Below are 18,495 nucleotides of genomic sequence, written 5' to 3' on the forward strand. Positions count from 1 at the left end.
GCCCTTTCACCTCCCTCTCCCCCCAGGAATTACTGAGAAAGAAAACAAAGGAAATCAGCTGTTGCACTAGCTAATTAAACAACATGTACAAACCTCTTAAGGACCCAAAAATCCAATCCTGTTCTTAAAAAAGGTAAATGTTATTAAAAACAAAAAGAAAGAAAATACATCTGGAACTTCGGCTTTTTGCTAGGTTTAAAAAAAAAAAAAAACCCAGTTACAAGGATTAAGCATCAAGATAGCTTCTTGAGGTCCAGCTTAAAGGTTACAAGCAAAACAAAAGCATCTGGGGTTAGCACAGAGGAGACCACAAGACATAAAGAGATAAACCTAATCGTGTCTTCCTAGACATTTCCTGATCTACTTACATATCTGGGGTTTCAAATGAGTAGTTTCTAGGTATGAGCTGATGATTTTCATACCTGGCCCAAGCATTTACAGCATAGCTCCAGCCCAGTCCCTGCTCTCCGGGAGAACAACCAGACAGACAAAGGGGGAAGCTTTTTCCCCAATTTTAAAAAGTTCTAGCCTTCCCATTGGCTCTTTTGGTCAGGTGCCCACTCCCTTCCTTTCACCTATGGGTTTTTTTAACCCTTTACAGGTAAAGCAAGTAGAGAACAGCTACTAATGGATTTTATAGCTAAGTGGGGGTCCATAAAAGGGAGCTTCTCCCCGCCCTTCATTTATCACAGCCCCTCTGACATAGGTAGTTACACTCTTTACCTTGTACATGTGAGTTCAATCAAAACATCTCTATCCTTCACCCTGCCATCCTGACCTCATCCTTAGGAGAGGTCAGTATGTCCCTGTATTATCTTTGGGGAGTGTGTTTACACCATACCCTTGTATCGGGGTGTTCTAGTACTATCCTGCTGGAATGTGTTTACGTGAATACCTAGTGCCTAGGACTGCTTGTGTTTTTGCAATACCAGCCCTGTTCTTGCCAAGTTCATGTATCAGATATTGAACCTGCAAGCAGGTATCTGCTTTGTAACAGGGCCTGACTTTAGTTCAGGCCTCATACCAGACCTAATGTCTCAGGCTCTCTCTTTCTATTACATTGGTCTCTCCTCTGTTTGATTAGGAGCAGGTACTTGAACCTGGGTCTCCCACATCCCAGGTGAGCCCTAACCACCAAGGCTTGTACAGCAACTGATTGTGTTCAGCCCTGTATGGAGCATAATGGAAGACATAACCCTCAGCCCAAGGAGTTGACCGCCTAAACAGGAAACAGTTCAAACACACATATATGGGTGACTATATAAAGATCAAATCACAAAACAATCCAGTTTGTTAAAAATTCTAAGCCCTTGTGTCTCTGGCTGTCACTCAAGGCTTTGTGGACAAAGTTATTTGCTAAGAAAGCATGTGAGTGCTGCTTTGGGCGAACACCTTTAATAAGTTGTCATTTTGCTTTTTAAAGTAAGGGCCAATGAGGCTTCAAGTAGGCTAGGAAAAACGTTAGAGCAGCTAACATGAGCTGGCTAAGCCCAACCACCTTTCCTTGTCTAGACAAGACCTAATTTTTTCAGACAGTGTAAAAGACTTTCACTTTGGAAAACACACTGATAAACACATACTTTGTGCAAGGAAGTGACAAATCGGCTCTCTAGACATTTGCACCTGTACGGACTACAAATGTGAAGTAAAATACTACTTAAATCAGAATGGTAGCTTTCACACCCACTTTGGACTCAGCTTGCACTGGTTTAAATAACTACATGAGGTCATTGGAGGAATCAGGCCCACAATGTGTATATGTATAACTATTGTGTGTACACACAAAGCATGTGTGGGGGAAAAAAAAAATCAGTTTTTCTGTCATTTTTTATTACTAAGGTTGATTGCATAAAAACACAAGCTCTTGCTGTTTAAGTCTTACTTAGCCATATTGTATTAGTTTCCCCTTCTATAAAACTAGAAAAATTATACGTGCCCAATTTTGTAGATAGCTTTGAAATCTAGGGCCAGATCTTCAGCTGATGTACATTCACACCCTTATTCTGGCCTTTGCTCACAAAAAGTACTGTGTAATTACTATATATCACTAGTTATTAACGTCAGTGCCCAAATAGGTCATCACAGTATTATCATGTGTGACACTAAAAGACAGGTGGATGTTTAAAGACCACAGATCCTATTTACAAGCAAAATATCCTGATAATCTTCAGAGAGAGAGGCAGGGAGGGAAAATAATTCAGAAAATAGGGCATGCAGCAGCAAAACCATTACTAATTAGACTGTTTACTTAGTTTTCCATGAGGCATCTGCAGCCATTTGAGTCAAGTAGAAAAATCAGTTCTAAGAAAAATAAACTTGTCCTTAAAAATCTACAGCAATAGTTGGTATTTTATTTTTATATATATGATATACTTATTTGTTATTTAATGCATTGAATTTGGTTAAAATTTGGTTCTCCCGTAAGACTGCATGTCCTCCAGTCTTATGCAAAGCAGTTTTCCTTGGTTACATTTTACTAATGTTTTAAACTAGTATGTAAATTTATAGTTTGTTTTTAGGGTCTCTCCCTTGACAAGTTTCTTAAACTTCAAGTAATCAAAAATGCAGTTTTCCTTCTCTCCCCCTACCCCCTTTTTTTTTAGTTGCATTTTCCCAACAAAGTTACAGTCCTCTACCACAGTTACCTTCAGCAGTCTGATAGACTTGCCATCATTCACAGGAATCAGGCCTGACTTGTCTCAAGAGATCTCTATTAGTCACTCATGCAAGTTTCAAGTAATTACATGTAACATACTTACGGTTTTGGTTCTAGATGCGAGATCTCCAACCTTGGAATACGAGAGCCTTCATCCCAGGTTGAGTTTGTCTGAGGATCGTCTTACAGTAAGCTGCAGCTGGAGGAGGAAATTTTACCCTTATAGCCCCCAGAGATTTGATAAATTATGGCAAGTCTTGAGCAAAGATGCTTTCTTCTCTGGGAGCCATTACTGGGAAGTGGACGTGCTTCACGCCGGACAAGGATGGTGGATTGGAGCAGCGTACCCTTCCATCAAGAGACATGGAGACGCCGAAACTTGTCGACTAGGGTGGAACAGAGCATCCTGGTGTATTAAAAGGTTTGACCTTGAATATTGGGCATTTCACAAGGGAGAGAGGACCCTGATCCTGATAAATGACGATCCAGAACGAATTGGTGTTTTCCTGGATTACGAGGCTGGCATCCTCTCATTCTATAATGTAACGGATGGTATGGCCCATCTGCATACGTTCCGCTGCAAGTTCACAGAGCCTCTTTACCCAGCACTTAGGCTGTGGGAAGGGGCAATAACAATCTGCAAACTGACTTAAGAAGCGATGAGACAAAGACATGAACTAGAGCCTGCTTTTCAATTATTTGTATGTAAAACCACTTTAAAAGGAGTTATAAATTAATTCTCACAGATTACAGCAACCACGCTGTAAGGCTTTAAAGGGTTTAGCTACATTTCTGACTCAATACTGATCACTAAAATGTGATTCTCAGTACCCAGTATAGATAAATACTCAGGTCTTCGTCAAATCAAATACCCCAGAAGATACTATTATAGATGAGTGATTTTTACATGATTGTATTTTCCAAGTGCTCTTCAGGTTATAGAATTGTAAGAATCCTCCTCAGGGTGTCTAAAAGACTAAAGCAATTTTACACTGTATTTTTGTAGTGGATTGTGGCTTACAAAATAGAACACAGTCCTATTTTAATTACGTGATAGCTGTCATAGTTTATGCAACTGACTTTTGGAACAGGAGCTAGTAGTCCATTTTATTAAACTACTACCCTACCTCCAGCTGGCTGGAGAGATTACCATCTTGCATAGGTATTACTCTGAGCTTGGCTTATGTAAGATGCAACTTTTAGTTTAATTTTGTTATTTCAGTTTGAATTTGGAGAACAGATCCAGTAACCGAAATAGCTCATGGTAAAAAGCTTCATCCACTTCCAAGAACAATCAAAGGGTTGCTTTCACTGTTGCCTAAAACTAAATTTCAGATTTTCCTGGAGTGAGGACTTACTTTTATATCGACACTAACTAGCTAGTGTTGTTTGGGGTCCCGTAAGTAGAGCTTGAATTGAATTGATTTAAGTAGTACAGCACACTGGTCATTGAGGGAAGCCTGTCCTACTGTTTTACAGTCAAACTTTCTGTAGATGCACTCCTTCTCCAGAAATGCACACCGCAGCCGTTCTGAAGGGGTGTGAGAGGAAGCACTGTGATACTGTACAGCCCCATCACTCCCCATTTGGACGTCGGAGGCATGTGGAAAAGGACCATCTCCACATTAGATTCTAGCTGCATTGTCACTTCCATGGCAGAGCTTATGGAGCTGGGAGATATTACTTTAATTTCTCTCTTGCTTGCTATTTTCAAAGGCACTCAATTAATGCTGCTAGTGTTTTACCACACTCACATGCAAGCGGATTGTTATGACTGTTGCTCTTAAAGTTGGATGTGCATAAGAGTGGAGGTTTGTTCTTTTCCCAAATCCATAATACTTAAAATTCAGAAGGATTTCTTCGATTGTATCCACAGAAGTCCCTTTTCTAGTGTAGACCCACCTGTAGTGCTTTAACTACTGTATTCTCTAACCTTGTGAGAGCACAGGCCTAGAACACACCTTGGTTTCCAATGCCAAAGGCCCATCTACAATAATGTTCTGTGCAGGGGATATTAAGAAAAGGCAAGGGCTACGTCTCCTCTTTAAAATGAAATGGCAAAGTAGCAGCTTTTGTTTGACAAACTTGATTTATTTGTGTTTGTTTTCAATAAAAATGTTTCTTTCAACAATCATTTAGTATCATCTTCTCTTAAGGCAAGCATACTGCATCAACTGACGCTCACAATCACGATTCAGACAATTTAAGCAAGAAGCTGAATGAAACAACCTCTTCCCATCTTAAATGTATGGCCATACAGTCTCCTGCCACTGCAGTAGTACGTTTAAGATAAACATTAAGGAGCCCACAGCTCTGCTTATACTGTCAGGGTGTCCAAGATACGTAAAGTCATAAAAGGCAGAAAGTTCCATCAACTTCACTGATAAAAATGACTTCTGCTATCAATTAATTAAAATGAATTCTAATAAGGTATTGCACCAGTTATTAAGGTAATTGAAGAGTGTATGACCTGCAGCCCACAGCTGCCGTTTCTTCTAGCCTATAACCCTGCTTCCTTCAGGCAGGAGCGAAGCAGCAGGCATTAGTAAGTGCACAAGTTGGCGAGGAGCACGGGCTGCTGCAGCAGGAGGCTGCAGTTCCCACTGTAAAGGAGATGATGGGGAGGCACCAGACCAAGGGGCAGAAAGGTAGCAGGGAGACACAAATGAGTTGTCACAGTGGAGCAGCAGTGCTGTATGTAGCTGTAGGTAGGACTATACCAGGGTTTAAAAGAGAACTAGATAAATTCATGGAGGTTAAGTCCATTAATGGCTATTAGCCAGGATGGGTAAGGAATGGTGGCTCTAGCCTCTGTTTGCCAAAGGGTGGAGATGGTCAGCAGGGGAGAGATCACTTGATCATTCCCTGTAGGGTCACCATTGGTCCGACCCAGTATGGCCGATCTAATGTAATTCAGTCTCTAGCATCAGATGATTGAAAGGTGTTTTAAAAAAAAAAAGGCTACCAGGAATATTTACGGCATAATTGTCTAATGAGAGAAGTTTCTGCTAGGCTAGTGTTACTGAGACTAGTATGCGCATATTGACATCTGAGATCTAGATCATCCCAAAAGGAACCCGAAATAAACCCACACACTCATCTTCTCACCCAAATAACCATTACCGTGATATCCTGACAATGAGCAGCATACAAGACCCTTCTGAACGGGATCTTTGGTGATGTTGAAGATTACATCCTTTTTTAAACACAGTATTACACAACTTTAATAAAACTGGGTTCATAATTTCATGTAAGTTTGCAGCAAATATCTTTTTGCCAACATGAAATAGAAATTCTGTTCAGATTCTCATACCTAAATCCCTTCATTTCTATCTACCACGCTATTAATTCCAAAAAGTATGGCTGCACTACTGTACTGCACAGCATGTTATGAACAATACAGATGTGAATGCTTCCATTTAGCATTTCACTTTTTTAACATGATTTTCTATTGCATCCTCCGTGATTGTTTCATCTTCTTCAATGTTTGTTTTGACCTTTTTGCCAACCAGATCAAAAATTTCTTCTGGGAGGTATCCTTTAGGTTCTCCCACCTTCACTGTGAGCATGTCAAGAGTCAGCACCGTACCTTCAGGGATAGTCACTTTTGCCACCACAGACTTCCCCAGCTACAGAAATACCAACAGAAGAGGATTAGTTTATTGAACCAAGTGCATTCTAATTCATAAAGTATCAAGGACAAGCGAAAGATTGAAAATGAAGTCTCTTTTTTCTTACCAGCTACAAAGAAAACTCACTGACTTTCCTCTCCCCTGTCTGCTCTACTTCCAAATGCACTCACTTCAAATCAGTTTAGTGAAGATGTTTTAGTATGGAAATCTTCACTGTAAATACAGCTGAATGCCAGGTTGTATTGAGGGCACAGGTGTCACTCAAATCCTTTCTAGAATCAGGGGTGTGAATGACTGGGGTTCTTCTAGTTACAGTGAAGAGAGCCTGCTGCCTTCCCCAAGACTGGTCAAGTTACTAGAAGTGAAGAGGTCTATGAATGCCTAAGGCTCAAGCCTGACTGCCAGAGGGCACTGTAACCAACCTTTGGTTAACTGGAGCTGCACTGCACTTGCCCACCTTGGCAAGATTATCAGTAGAAATATTTATATGCTGACAAAATGAATGAATGAATTATATGCGGTAGTAAGTCTGTGCTAAGAAAAACTGAAGCATTAGCAGTGTCTACACATGAGCAGCAAAAGGGGAGGCAGAAGGCGCTATATTAATGGGAGTAGAAGAGTATCTGCAGTTACAGTTTGCAAGTTGCTTCTCCTACATACTAAACGAAGAACAATTAGTTGTCAATCTAGTTGGCCTTTAGCTACATGTGAATTCAAAAGGAAAGTTACCTTTTCATTACAGGCCATTTCACAGGGCAAGAGCTGTTTGACTGGAGACCCCATTGCCTTTTCCACCAGACGGATTGTTCTCACTAATTCTGCCAGTTCATTCGGCTCCAGGGATGCCTGGTGATCATTTCCTTTCCATGTTTTGTCCAAAGTCACATGGCGTTCCAGTACTTTAGCACCCATAGCAACTGCTGCTACTGAAATGGCCATGCCAGTCTCATGTCCAGAATAGCCAATGGGGATATCGGGAAAAGCTGACTGATACGCCTTGAATGACAACAAAGTTGATCTGAATTATAAGGATTTCAATTTCAGAGTCACAGAGAGCAAATGTAACAATGACTGTACGTGAATATACAGACCACTAGTGTCATAAAACAAATGGTTGGCTGTTTAACAGGTAAATCCTGCTTTCAGTTAACACGAACTAGCTGCACTGCACTAGTGACTAGCCTGATTTTGTTTAAGGGGTTCGCTGGGACAACCAGCATGAATAAGGAAGGGTAGGCTCTCCTTGTACCTTAAAACTTCTCTGGTGTTTTTCCTAGTTAAGTTGTATCCATCAGCACCTAAACCCCAAAGATAGTGGGTTACACTAACAATGTGTCTCTCTGTTCCCATCCAAGAGTCAACTGGACTAAACCAATTTAAAAATGTCTATAAAATCCTTTGGATATAGACTAACTTTAAAATAAAGCACCACATGTAACACTGCAGCAGAGGATGCTTCAGACCTGATCCTAAAAGTGCTTATATATGCACAAGTGAGTAGTCTCACTGAAAACAATGCAACTACTCGTGTGCATTTAGTTAAGCATGTGCTTAAATATTTTCCACAGTTTTGCAAACATTTATTTTCTTACTGTAGTATCCTTAGTAATCACAAATATCCATGTGCCTACTACCAACAGGAGCATACTACCTCAGGGCACAGATACATTTTAGTCACATTCTTGCTTTTCATTGGAAATATTTTTAAAAGTTTTCTGACCTGACCTACTATCTAGGTTCTTAGCGTCTGATTGCCTACACATTATTGTCTTATGCCACGTCAGAAGGCAGGCACAAGATAATATTTCCATGCATATTTCACACCCAGCACTGTTTAAGTGTGCATGTGTCGACTGGTAATATATGTCAGTGGTTTGAGCTTTGCCCTGCTAAAACCAGGGTTGTGAGTTCTATCCTTGAGGGGGCCACTTAGGGATCTGGGGCAAAATCTGTACTTGGTCCTCCTAGTGAGGACAGGGGGCTGGACTTGATGACCTTTCAAGATCCCTTCCAGTTCTAGGAGATAGGATATCTCCATTTTCATTTTTTTAATTTAAATCAAATTCCTTGATGCCAAATTCTGCCAATCAGGGCTCCAGCAGAAGCTTTTACTTTGATCCTTAGGGGAACTAGAAAAACATGACATTTTCTGCCCTCTCAGCAGGGAATACCAGCATCCCCAAGATCTAGGAATCTAAGTAAAAGTGCATTATTTCATCTGTGCCCTGTCTTCCCTATATGCTGTACATTACATGTGATTCACTGACCGTTATCACACGGAGGTTGACATCTTCAGGCTGAAGAGGGTAAGCGCTGGTGCACTGGAGAATGCAGAAGTTGGGATTGATCGGTTTCACAAGTTGATAAACCTTGTGCATTGTGTCCATTGACTGCATCCCACTGGAAATTACCATTGGGCGACCTAGCCAGGAAAACAAACAGGGTCATTTTTCTCCCAAGGCTTCATGACTTAGGGCTAAGCTATATATGCAAGTTGCATTGGTTTAACATAAGAGTGAATTTAAACAGATTCGGTTAAACCGGTGCAAAATGTTGACTACCGCTATTTCAGTGCAAGAGTAGCTTATTCTGATGTAGCTGAAACTTGTTCCAAACTGATTTAAGCTAAAGCAATATAAGGCTGGTTAAACTAAACTAAATGTGTCCACACAGCCTTTTGCTCCAGTTTAACAAAAAAAAAAACAACCACACCTTTAGTTAAATCAGAGCAACTGTGTGTGTGTAGACAATCCCTTAGATGTCATAGCTGCTAGATCACCGCACCTAAGCCTTTGTCAAGGATTTCATTTTGCTGCCTGAAATTAGTTAAACTAGAAAGAATATTATGCCAGCAACAAAAGCACCATGTCTGTTGTTCACTTAACGCTAAAATACACTGCAAGCAATTGCATTCTATTTAAAGATGCATTACGTTAAGTGTGCCTGACTGCTAAAACTGGTGCCGTGACAGGTTGGGGGGTATGTCTATGTTAAATTGCTAACCCCATTTTGTTTCATGGACTCTAAGCCAAGAGGGGAGAGAGCAGGGAGGCAGCTGGAACCCAGAACGCTCCTAGCTAAAGGACATGGGAAAAAGAGGAACAGAGACTGTTTTAAAACAGGGGAGCTTCTCTAAGACAAGGGCCAGACCCCAGAGACATACAAGAAAACTAGGCTAAGGAGGCAGGATAGGCTGACTAGCCTATGGATGCTGATCACACCCAGGACTCATAGGATGGGTGAAATCATGGGGGGGAGGGGCACTACATTTAGGACTGTGTTATTTTCTCAAGATCTCTCTCTCTCTCTACTGTACTTTAAGGGTAAATTGTTTGGGATTAAGAAATCCCCTTGCTATGCCTGTGTTCCTTGCTTTCCTGCCATGCGGTCACTGAAGGCGTTAATAAAGAAGCTCAGAGTGCCCACAGAGAGGGAGGGCTTGGGAGAGCTAGGTCACTGGTTTTGGGGTCTAACGTGGCTGGACTGCAGGATCCCACTGCCCAAGAAGGATGTTAGCCATGCACTCTACACCTGGGAGTGTGCCTGAGAAACCCAGAGCTAGAACCAGGGGCTTAGAAGTATGTGGGATCCAGCAGTTGGATTCATGCACAACAGACTGGCGGTCCATTCAGAGAGAGAGATTGGTCCAGGCTTTCAGATGGTTGTCTCAAGTGGGAGGGAAATGGTTGGGACCTAATCTGCTGGGACTCAGTGTAGGTTAATAAAACAGTCAAAAATAAAACCATTCACCTTTCTTTGCTGTTTTTTCCAAATATGGAAAATTGTTAGTATCTCCTGATCCTACTTTAAAAAATGGAACATCCAGTTCATGCAGAAACTCGACCGCCATCTATGAAGAGAGAATACATATTTTTTGAATTCCTAAAATTACCAGTCCTCTTCCTACTCAAGATCAACAAAGAATCACCCACAGTGGATAACTGAGCCCTTCTTTTCCATAAGAAAGACTAGGAAATTGTAACAAAAGTATTTGAAGTTCAAGGCCATGCACACTTAACGCTAAAACTTACCCGATAGCACCAATCACATCGCTTCCCGCTCCTGGATCAGGGACAACATATTGAATGCATAGGGCCAAATTCTGCAGACTAACATCCTGTGAAACCCAAACAGCACTGAATTTGGCCCAAGAAGTTAAGTCTAGCAAGATTAAGTATAGTGTCTATGGTGTGATGGAATTTACTGGTCAGGAAAGGTACTGGATAGATAGTGCTAGAGACTGGTACCTGCTGTCTGTGAATTGCTTTGAGATCCTTGGTGCTATATCAAAGTATCCATGTTGCTATCCACAGAATGAGCAGCAAAAGCACTAACTTCACCAGATAGAGTTGCCAAATGTGCCTCCACCATGAACTGAAGGTCCCACCTCTAGGCATCAGAGAGTAGTGCAGCTTCCAGGTGTTTTTAATCTTTGGCCTCTCTCAAGTAGTGTTAATCAGATTCAGCTGAACTGGTGATTTTTGCTTCAGGTGATAGTGTAGCCATGATATGGGGGGAGGTAATATCTTTTGTTGGTGAGAGACAAGCTTTTGAGCTTACACAGAGCTCTTCTTCAGGTCTGGGAAAGACACTCAGTGTGTCACAGCTAAATACAAAATGGAACCATTTTTTTAGCATATGTAGTTAACATATGGTAAGAGACTGTTAAGGTGAAGTGGCCAGTTAACACTTCCACAGTCATAAGACAAAGAAGAGTTAGTGGGTTATGGGTTGTTGTAATAATAAAGACACTGGATTTATGACTTAAGTCCATGATTTTTAGTGTCTAGCAAAGATATGAATTTAAGCTCTTAGGCATGTCTTCTGAAGGTATTAGGCAGGTTCCCTTTGAGGATGAGGCCTGAGAGGTCAGATATGGAGTGATCATTTTGTGAAGTGTTCACCCAGAGGTAATATGGTGTTTTTGACTTATTTTTCTGTGTGAGTAGAGCATAGTGATTGTCTGGTTTCACCCACATAGTTGTTCCTGGGGCATTTAGTGCACTGGATGAGATATACCACATGTTGTGATAGGCATATGTAGGACGCAAGATTTTAAATGATGTGCTGTAGGGAGGTATTGATCATTGTAGCAGTAGAGACAGGTCTACAGGTTTTGCATCTGTTGTTATGGAGAGGGTCTGGGTGCCTCTTTGAGTTGATGGGTCTTGGTCTATGGGGAGCTTGCTAGTGAGTTTTGTGATGTGGACCTTTGTCCACTAGGAATGGACTGACATCAATTCATTTCACTCATCAAATGGTAACAACTTTCAGCCAGTTATCAGCTTGGGCTGGATTTGAATTAATGACCCCACAGGTGAAAGGTATCACCAACCTTCTGAACCAGTGATCAACTCCTCTCTTAGGACTTTGTTTTCTGGAGGCCCAGAGGTAAATTACCAGGTGGGCGCTTTTGTTTATAGAATTCTTTCATTCTAAAGAGAAGGGATTCCCCACCACCCTTTTTTTTTAAATAAAAAAAGTCAGAAAATGTTACAAGTCTCAAAACTATTGAGAGGTTCTAGAATTGTATATTTAAGAGCTGTTTATTCAGTAGTTAGAAGTAGTTAAAACTAAGAAGATAAATATAAAGCTGCACCAGAACACATGAAATATCAACAGCTTTTTTAAATGTTAATTATACTCAACCCTCTTCTAAAGACTTATGTGCTGCAGACAAAATAATTCAGGTATTATCAGAGATCAGGCAATGACTGCCATTACAATTGTAATTGGCCCCTTTAAGTAGAGGAGTCATCTGGAGGAATTAAAAATAAAACCATTAATCAGCAGAGCTATTACAAAACTCCTCCACACTTGCTCTGTTTTGGGAAGACATTAGAATAGCTACACAACTTTGTCAATGCTGGAAAGGACAGCAAATTCTGCAACTCATTCATTGTAGTTATGGCGTTTATTCAGAGGTTAAGGCCCGGATCCCCAAAGGTATTTAGTCACTAAACTTGCATTGAAATTAACAGGAGTTAGGTGCCTAAATATCTTTCAGGATCTGGGTCTAGAATTTCTGCCAGAAAGAGGAAAGACAAAACCAACTGTGATCTAGTCTAATTTGCCCCGCCTCTATGATGCTAAATCAAATTTCTCGAGCTTATGCTGCTGTGGATCTTCATAATTATTTGAACTAAACAAACAAATTAGATTTGTGGCCCTGTTACCATTTAAAGGGCTTGGGGAAGATTACACAAAAGAGAGAGCTGGAGCCCAACCCTTCCTAAGCATAACAGCTATTTTCTATCGGTGCTCATTTTCTAAAAATATATGTTCTAAAGATTATTTGGGGGAAATTCTATGGCCTGTGTTACTCAGGAGATCAGACCAGATGACCACAATGGTCCCTTCTGGCCTTGGAATCTATGAATCATTTCTTATGAAAAGTTGGCAAGTCATATGGCAAGTTTCAAGGAACAGGAAATAACCTTGAATGACGCACACGGTGCTCGGAGTGGGTTCACAGGGACTCTGTTTTGTCTTCACTACAAATTGGAACAGAGAGTATATAAAGGAGTCACTCACTTCCTTTATATTTACTTTACGTGAATCAAAATTTCTTCCTCATATTATTAAAAACTTAACTCTACATCTTCTATAGCACAAAATTCCATTTAGTGATGTTCAGTTTAATATTACTAATTGGAAAATATTATTTCATGGCATGGAAGCATTTATAGTCAAAACACATTAGTCATGATGAGAGCTGCAGGCAGCTTCTTAGACAAATATATTATGCATTTTTGCGAGTCAATATTGTCAATTAAATTCGGATGGCTGCCTCAGTCACAAGACATCAGTATCCAAAGTAAAAAAGAACTTATCTTGGAAGGTGCTAAGCAACTTCAGCTAGCCATTGGGAGTTGAAGGGGCTCGGCCCTTCATGATAAGTGTTTCACATTTTGTAGATCAAACACCGAAGAATGAAGGGTGGGGTTTTCAAACGTGTCTTTTTGAAAATCCCACTTTAAAGTCCCAGATGCAAGAGCACATGAGGGATTGTTGGGTTTTATTTGTTAATGTAAAAGTTCAATATCCATTATTTAGCAAGCCTCCTTGACTTGAAGGCAGCATGAAGTGACCCACAACAGTACTTTTGCTCATCTGTTTCTAGGCCAAAATTGAAAAACAAAAGTAATCCTTGAAACTTTATCAGGCACTTCAGCTGAAACACACTGAAAATAAGACTATACCTGTTGAATTTTTCAGTTACCAGATTTCAGCTATACCTCATGTTCAAAGGATTATGTTAACATCAAGATTATGTAGTTGCTGAGGTCAGTTATGCACAACAGTTGAGGATTACAGAGGGCTTTTTTATTTCTTTATATACACACGCCTTTGATGGAAGCAGTATGAATTATAGGCTTCATGGAGAAAATGTGTTTATAGGAGAGGACTTGAAGGCAGAGTGGCTGAGAGACTGTCAGACGGGATCAGGGTGTTTCAGGAGGAGGGAGTTGGATGGAAGGATTCCTGACCAAAGAGTAGGAGAAGACAACAAAAGGGACCATTAGTTTCATGGTTTGGGTCAAGCAAAGGGGTATGGTGGATAGCAAACAGAGAAAATTGCAAAATAGCAGCAGGGGCTCAGATGAGAAAGGCCTTGACAGGAAAGGAATTTGTTGCAAAGTGAAGGCTGAAGGAACCTGAAAGGAGGAGCTGACCATAGAGAGGGTAACATCTAATATGGGAGAGTTGCCAAACTCTGTTGTAACCAGGTTTAAACTGATAAAGATCAAGTTATTCAGAGTTCTGGATAAGGCCTTTTCTTTAACTTGCTCCACTGTGCGTAGGCACTTCAGCATATGAGAAAATGTATTTGGGGGACATTTTTGGGTAGGAAACATGCAACTGTAACTGGGGGCTAGTCTACACTGGCAACGCTAGAGTGCTGCTGGGGCAGCGCTTTAACGTGGCTTGTGTAGTGATGGCAGAGCGCTAGGGGAGAGCTCTCCCAGCGCTCTAAAAAAACCACCTCCACGAGAGGCGCAGCTCCCAGCGCTGGTGCACTGTTTACACTGGTGCTTTACAGCGCTGAAACTTGCTGCGCTCAGGGGCGTATTTTTTCACATCCCTGAGTGAGAAAGTTGCAGATCGGTAAAGTGCCACTGTAGACAAGCCCTGACTCAGAATGGGACTGATTGTACATTGGCTCTAGTTTTCATTTGTTTTGTAATGTAGAGTCCAAACCCTTGATGTTAGTTTTACGTATGAATTACACAACACTACAACTGTATTAATGCAAGAATTGCATTTTGCTTTCTGTACCACTACAGCTCATGTACCTCATCCATGCCAGAGGCTGTGAAGTAGATGCCTATCTCCTTTGCATATTTCTTTAGCTCTCGATACTGGTCATGACTGAACTCCAGATGGCGCTTGTGCTCTCCATAAGTCTTTCCCCAGGAGTGTTTGGAGGTATAGGGCCTCTCCAGGGCTTTCTTGTTAAATTTGTGCTCCAACTCACTTTTCTGGAACTTGGCACAGTCTGCTCCACACTCCTGCAAGACAGATCATCATCTTAGAATCTGCACAAGACAGGTGCCAATAGTTCGTAAGTACTGCTGAAAAGAAACACACAGAACCAAAGTAACAGCCTGGCTAACATTCTCATACGTGAAAATAAGTCTCAAAATAAGTGTCTTCCTATCTTTGACAGAGCTAATGTAAGTAATTGTGTGAGGGTGACCATAAAAATAATTTAGGATAGCATGCAACAAAGACAAACATTTTTAAAAACCATGTATGTGTACTGACAGCTAATCACATCAATTATTTCCATACTGAACATCAGCTTTCATATGGAAAACACTGATCCTCTAGAGACATACTCTCAGCCTGGTAAATGTGTAAGTACATGATGGTAAGAAGAAGTGTATTAGCCTTGTGCTTCACTATGCAAAGAACTATACCCAGGAGAGCAGCAATTATCTGAGAGAAACAACACTGAAACTGCATTTTTCCTTTAGTTAAGTCACCTCCCTTTAGATATATTTTTAAAGTAATCAGTACTCAGACTTCTCCTGCAATGTGTATTTCTTATTTAACCAATATATCCCAGACTTTGAAAAAGAGCACAGCGGTAATATAAACTGTCAAACTACTAATGTATCCGAAGAAGTGGGCTGTAGTCCACGAAAGCTTATGCTCTAATAAATTTGTTAGTCTCTAAGGTGCCACAAGTACAACTGATCTTTTTGCGGATACAGACTAACATGGCTGCTACTCTGAAACCTAATGTAACTTTGTAATTTTAACAAGATTTCTAATTATATCAAGGTCCAATGATTCTGGAAGGAAAAATAAAAACATCTGGGGATTTATTAGCTTGGATTTGCTCAATCTGACCTTTATTGTAAATGTGGACTCTAAAACCAGTACATAGTGTTTACATAAGGTCAAGAGCCCAAATAAATTCTGCTCGGCTTTCTCCCCCAAGTTCAGTCTGCCAATCTCTAATAGCTGCTGTTATAGGTACTGAAATCAAGGAAATTTCTGAGGTTGATTGTAGCTCAAACTTTAAAGAAAAAATATATATAAAGCAACCCAACTCCACTGAGTTCACTATCAAGAGAGAAAGAAGAGCTGGTAAATCACAGAGGTTCACCTCAATAAAGAGTGCTGTTTGGAAGTTCAGCTAAAATACAAGTCAAAGTTGCAGTGCCAAGTGGACAGCAATCACTCATACACTAGCATATACAGTATAGGTAGATAGGTCTTTTTCAGTTTCTTATAAGATTTTTACAATTTCTTGCTTTATTAGCTAAAATCTGACACACTTGTTCAGTCCCTGATCAATTTTTTTTTTAAGTTGGGAAAATGGTTCAGATGTTTTCAATTACAAATAGTAGGGGAAATAAGCTATTTTTCTATTTAAAAATGCAGCTTTAAAAAAAACAGCAGCTCTGGCACCTCAGTGGGAGATGAAAGAAACTTAAAATTTGACAGGGACATAGTGCCAAATGGCAAATTTGCCTTTCACGGATACGATTCAAATCAGCTCTGATTTGCCAGAGGGATAAGGGTTAAAAAAACAACTCCCTTCTTCACAATTACACACTGACTTTTATTATACAAATAACACTCTGACACCATACAAATGGCTCCACGCATGTATTCAGTCATGTGGTGAATGAGGAAGGATCCTGCATAAACAGTATGTGATCATATAGTCAAAGGAGGACCCTGCTAGGTTAACTGGGCCACTTCCTGCTTTTGAGGTCACTTCACTAACCTGTAAGACAGCTTTAGATAAATCTTTTTCAATGACACATCACCAGCTGGGAGAGGACTGCTGTCCTGCCTCTAATCTTGTGGGGCACCTAGGCAAGCTCAGAGCTCCACTGTGCCAATCCATGCCCACAGGCTCTCACTGACCTGCACTCCCAGGGCCCCCTGATCCCTGGAGAGGGTACACGGGAAGGCAGTGATGCTGTTGGGGAGTGGTGCTGAAATTCACTGCTCACAGGGAGCAGTGACTAGCACACCACATCCCCTTGCAGGGCTTCTGGGGTCACCCCTGCCCCTAAAACCTGCTCCCCCTAACACCACTGCTCCCCCATAGACCCTTCAACACAGCACCCCTGCCCCACTTCTAGCACCCCTACAGTCCCCAGCACCCTAGCTCCTCCCCAAGCACCCCTGCTCCCCTACAGACCCCTCCTCCCAGTGCCCTCCAACCCCACTCACCCCCCCAGCCCCATGCTCCTCACAGACCCCTCCCCCCAACGCCCTCCGACCCCACTCACCCCCCCAGCCCCATGCTCCTCACAGACCCCTCCTCCCCCCAGCGCCCTCCGACCCCCACCCACTGCCCCCAGCCCCATGCTCCTCACAGACCCCTCCCCCCAGTGCCCTCCAACCCCACTCACTCCCCCCAGCCCCATGCTCCCCTACAGACCCCTCCCCCAGCGCCCTCCAACACCACTCATTCCCCCCAGTCCCATGCTCCTCACAGACCCCTCCTCCCAGTGCCCTCCAACCCCAATCATTCCCCCCAGTGCCCCTGCTCCCCTACAGACCCCTCCCCTGAGTGCCCTCCAACACCACTCATTCCCCCCAGTGCCCCTGCTCCCCTACAGACCCCTCCCCTAGCGCCCTCCAACACCACTCATTCCCCCCAGGGCCCCTGCTCCCCTACAGACCCCTCCCCTAGCGCCCTCCAACCCCACTCATTCCCCCCAGGGCCCCTGCTCCTCACAGACCCCTCCTCCCAGTGCCCTCCAACCCCACTCACCCCCCCCAGCCCCATGCTCCTCACAGCCCCCTCCCCCCAGCACCCTTCGACCCCCACCCACTGCCCCCAGCCCCATGCTCCTCACAGCCCCCAGCGCCCTCCGACCCCCACCCACTGCCCCCAGTATCCTTACTGCCCACAGACCCCTCCCCCTACAATCCCCTCCCCCCAGCGCCCTCTGACCCACACCCACTCCCCACAGACCCCGCCCCCTAGACCTCGCGCAGCCCCTCCCCCCCCGAGACCCCGCCCCCTAGTCCCTCCTTCCCTGCCAGCAGAGCCCGGCTCTGGTCAGCCCGGAGCCCCGCCCCGGCCGCGCGCACCTTGACCATGCGGATCATCTGCTTGGCGATGGCGAGGTCCCCCTGGTGGTTCTGGCCGATCTCGGCGATGATGAAGCAGGGCTGGGCCCCCCCGACCCGCCGGCCCGGGCACAGCTCGAACTCCAGCGGCATCGCGGCGGGCGGGCGGGCGAGCGAGCGCGAGCCCCGGGAACAACGGCCGCCAACCGCCACTGCCCCAGCCCCGCGCGCCACCGCCAGCCGGGAGCCCGGGCCACGTCACGCCGAGCCTCAGCCAATCCCCGCGAACGAACGCCGGCGCCGCCCAGCCAATCAGAGCGGCTCATGCGCGCACGGCAGGGTGGGGCTAAGGAAGGTCCGGTTCCGGTTCGGCCGGGCAGGTGCGGGGTGAGCCGCGCGCCCTCTGAGGGGCTGGTTGCCTGGGTAACCCAGCCGGGGCCTAGCCCAGCGCATGGCAGTGCGGAGCGGGGCCCAGGCGGTCCGCCAGAGCTCTGAATAACGTGATCCCCCTCAGCGGAAACCTGGTCACAACGGAGTCTGGCCGCGCGTCCCAAGCACGTGTCACCCCGTCTGTGGTCAGCGCCTCCTTTCGGGCCCTTCCGCCTTCACGGCGCGTCCCATGCCCGCCCAGGCCTGTCTCCGCGGAGCCCCTGCTGC

The 18,495-nt window shown here is 43.6% G+C and overlaps 2 protein-coding genes across 2 annotated transcripts in view; one reads left to right on the forward strand and one right to left on the reverse strand.

Moving 5' to 3' along the window:
- TRIM14 (tripartite motif containing 14) overlaps positions 1–4,753 on the forward strand; it is a 39,940-nt gene extending 35,187 nt beyond the window's left edge. Inside the window, exon 7 of the mRNA XM_034773562.1 lies at positions 2,774–4,753. Within this exon, the coding sequence (XP_034629453.1) occupies positions 2,774–3,309 (536 nt within the window). The 3' untranslated portion in view covers positions 3,310–4,753. The remainder of the gene's footprint in view (positions 1–2,773) is intronic.
- A 20-nt stretch (positions 4,754–4,773) lies between these two features.
- Positions 4,774–18,107, reverse strand: NANS (N-acetylneuraminate synthase). Its single transcript, XM_034773563.1, has 6 exons — positions 17,860–18,107; positions 14,586–14,801; positions 10,039–10,138; positions 8,556–8,710; positions 7,018–7,284; positions 4,774–6,285 (listed from the first exon to the last, which is right to left on the reverse strand). Exons 1-6 carry the CDS (start codon positions 17,989–17,991, stop codon positions 6,076–6,078), a joined length of 1,080 nt encoding a protein of 359 aa, XP_034629454.1. The 5' UTR covers positions 17,992–18,107; the 3' UTR covers positions 4,774–6,075.
- Positions 18,108–18,495: the final 388 nt, after the last annotated feature.

Source organism: Trachemys scripta, chromosome 6, assembly GCF_013100865.1.
Source record: "Trachemys scripta elegans isolate TJP31775 chromosome 6, CAS_Tse_1.0, whole genome shotgun sequence".
Classification (NCBI taxonomy): domain Eukaryota; kingdom Metazoa; phylum Chordata; order Testudines; family Emydidae; genus Trachemys; species Trachemys scripta.

What these genes read in the sequence shown, in the direction of transcription:
- NANS (XM_034773563.1), bottom strand. Translation starts at nt 17,991, where the DNA reads ATGCCGCTGGAGTTCGAGCTGTGCCCGGGCCGGCGGGTCGGGGGGGCC. An exon ending in CAGCCTCTGGCATGGATGAG is followed by an intron (nt 10,139 to 14,585) that starts GTACATGAGCTG and finishes CTCTCTTCATAG; the next exon opens with ATGGCGGTCGAGTTTCTGCA. An exon ending in GGAAAAAACAGCAAAGAAAG is followed by an intron (nt 8,711 to 10,038) that starts GTGAATGGTTTT and finishes TTTCCTGGCTAG; the next exon opens with GTCGCCCAATGGTAATTTCC.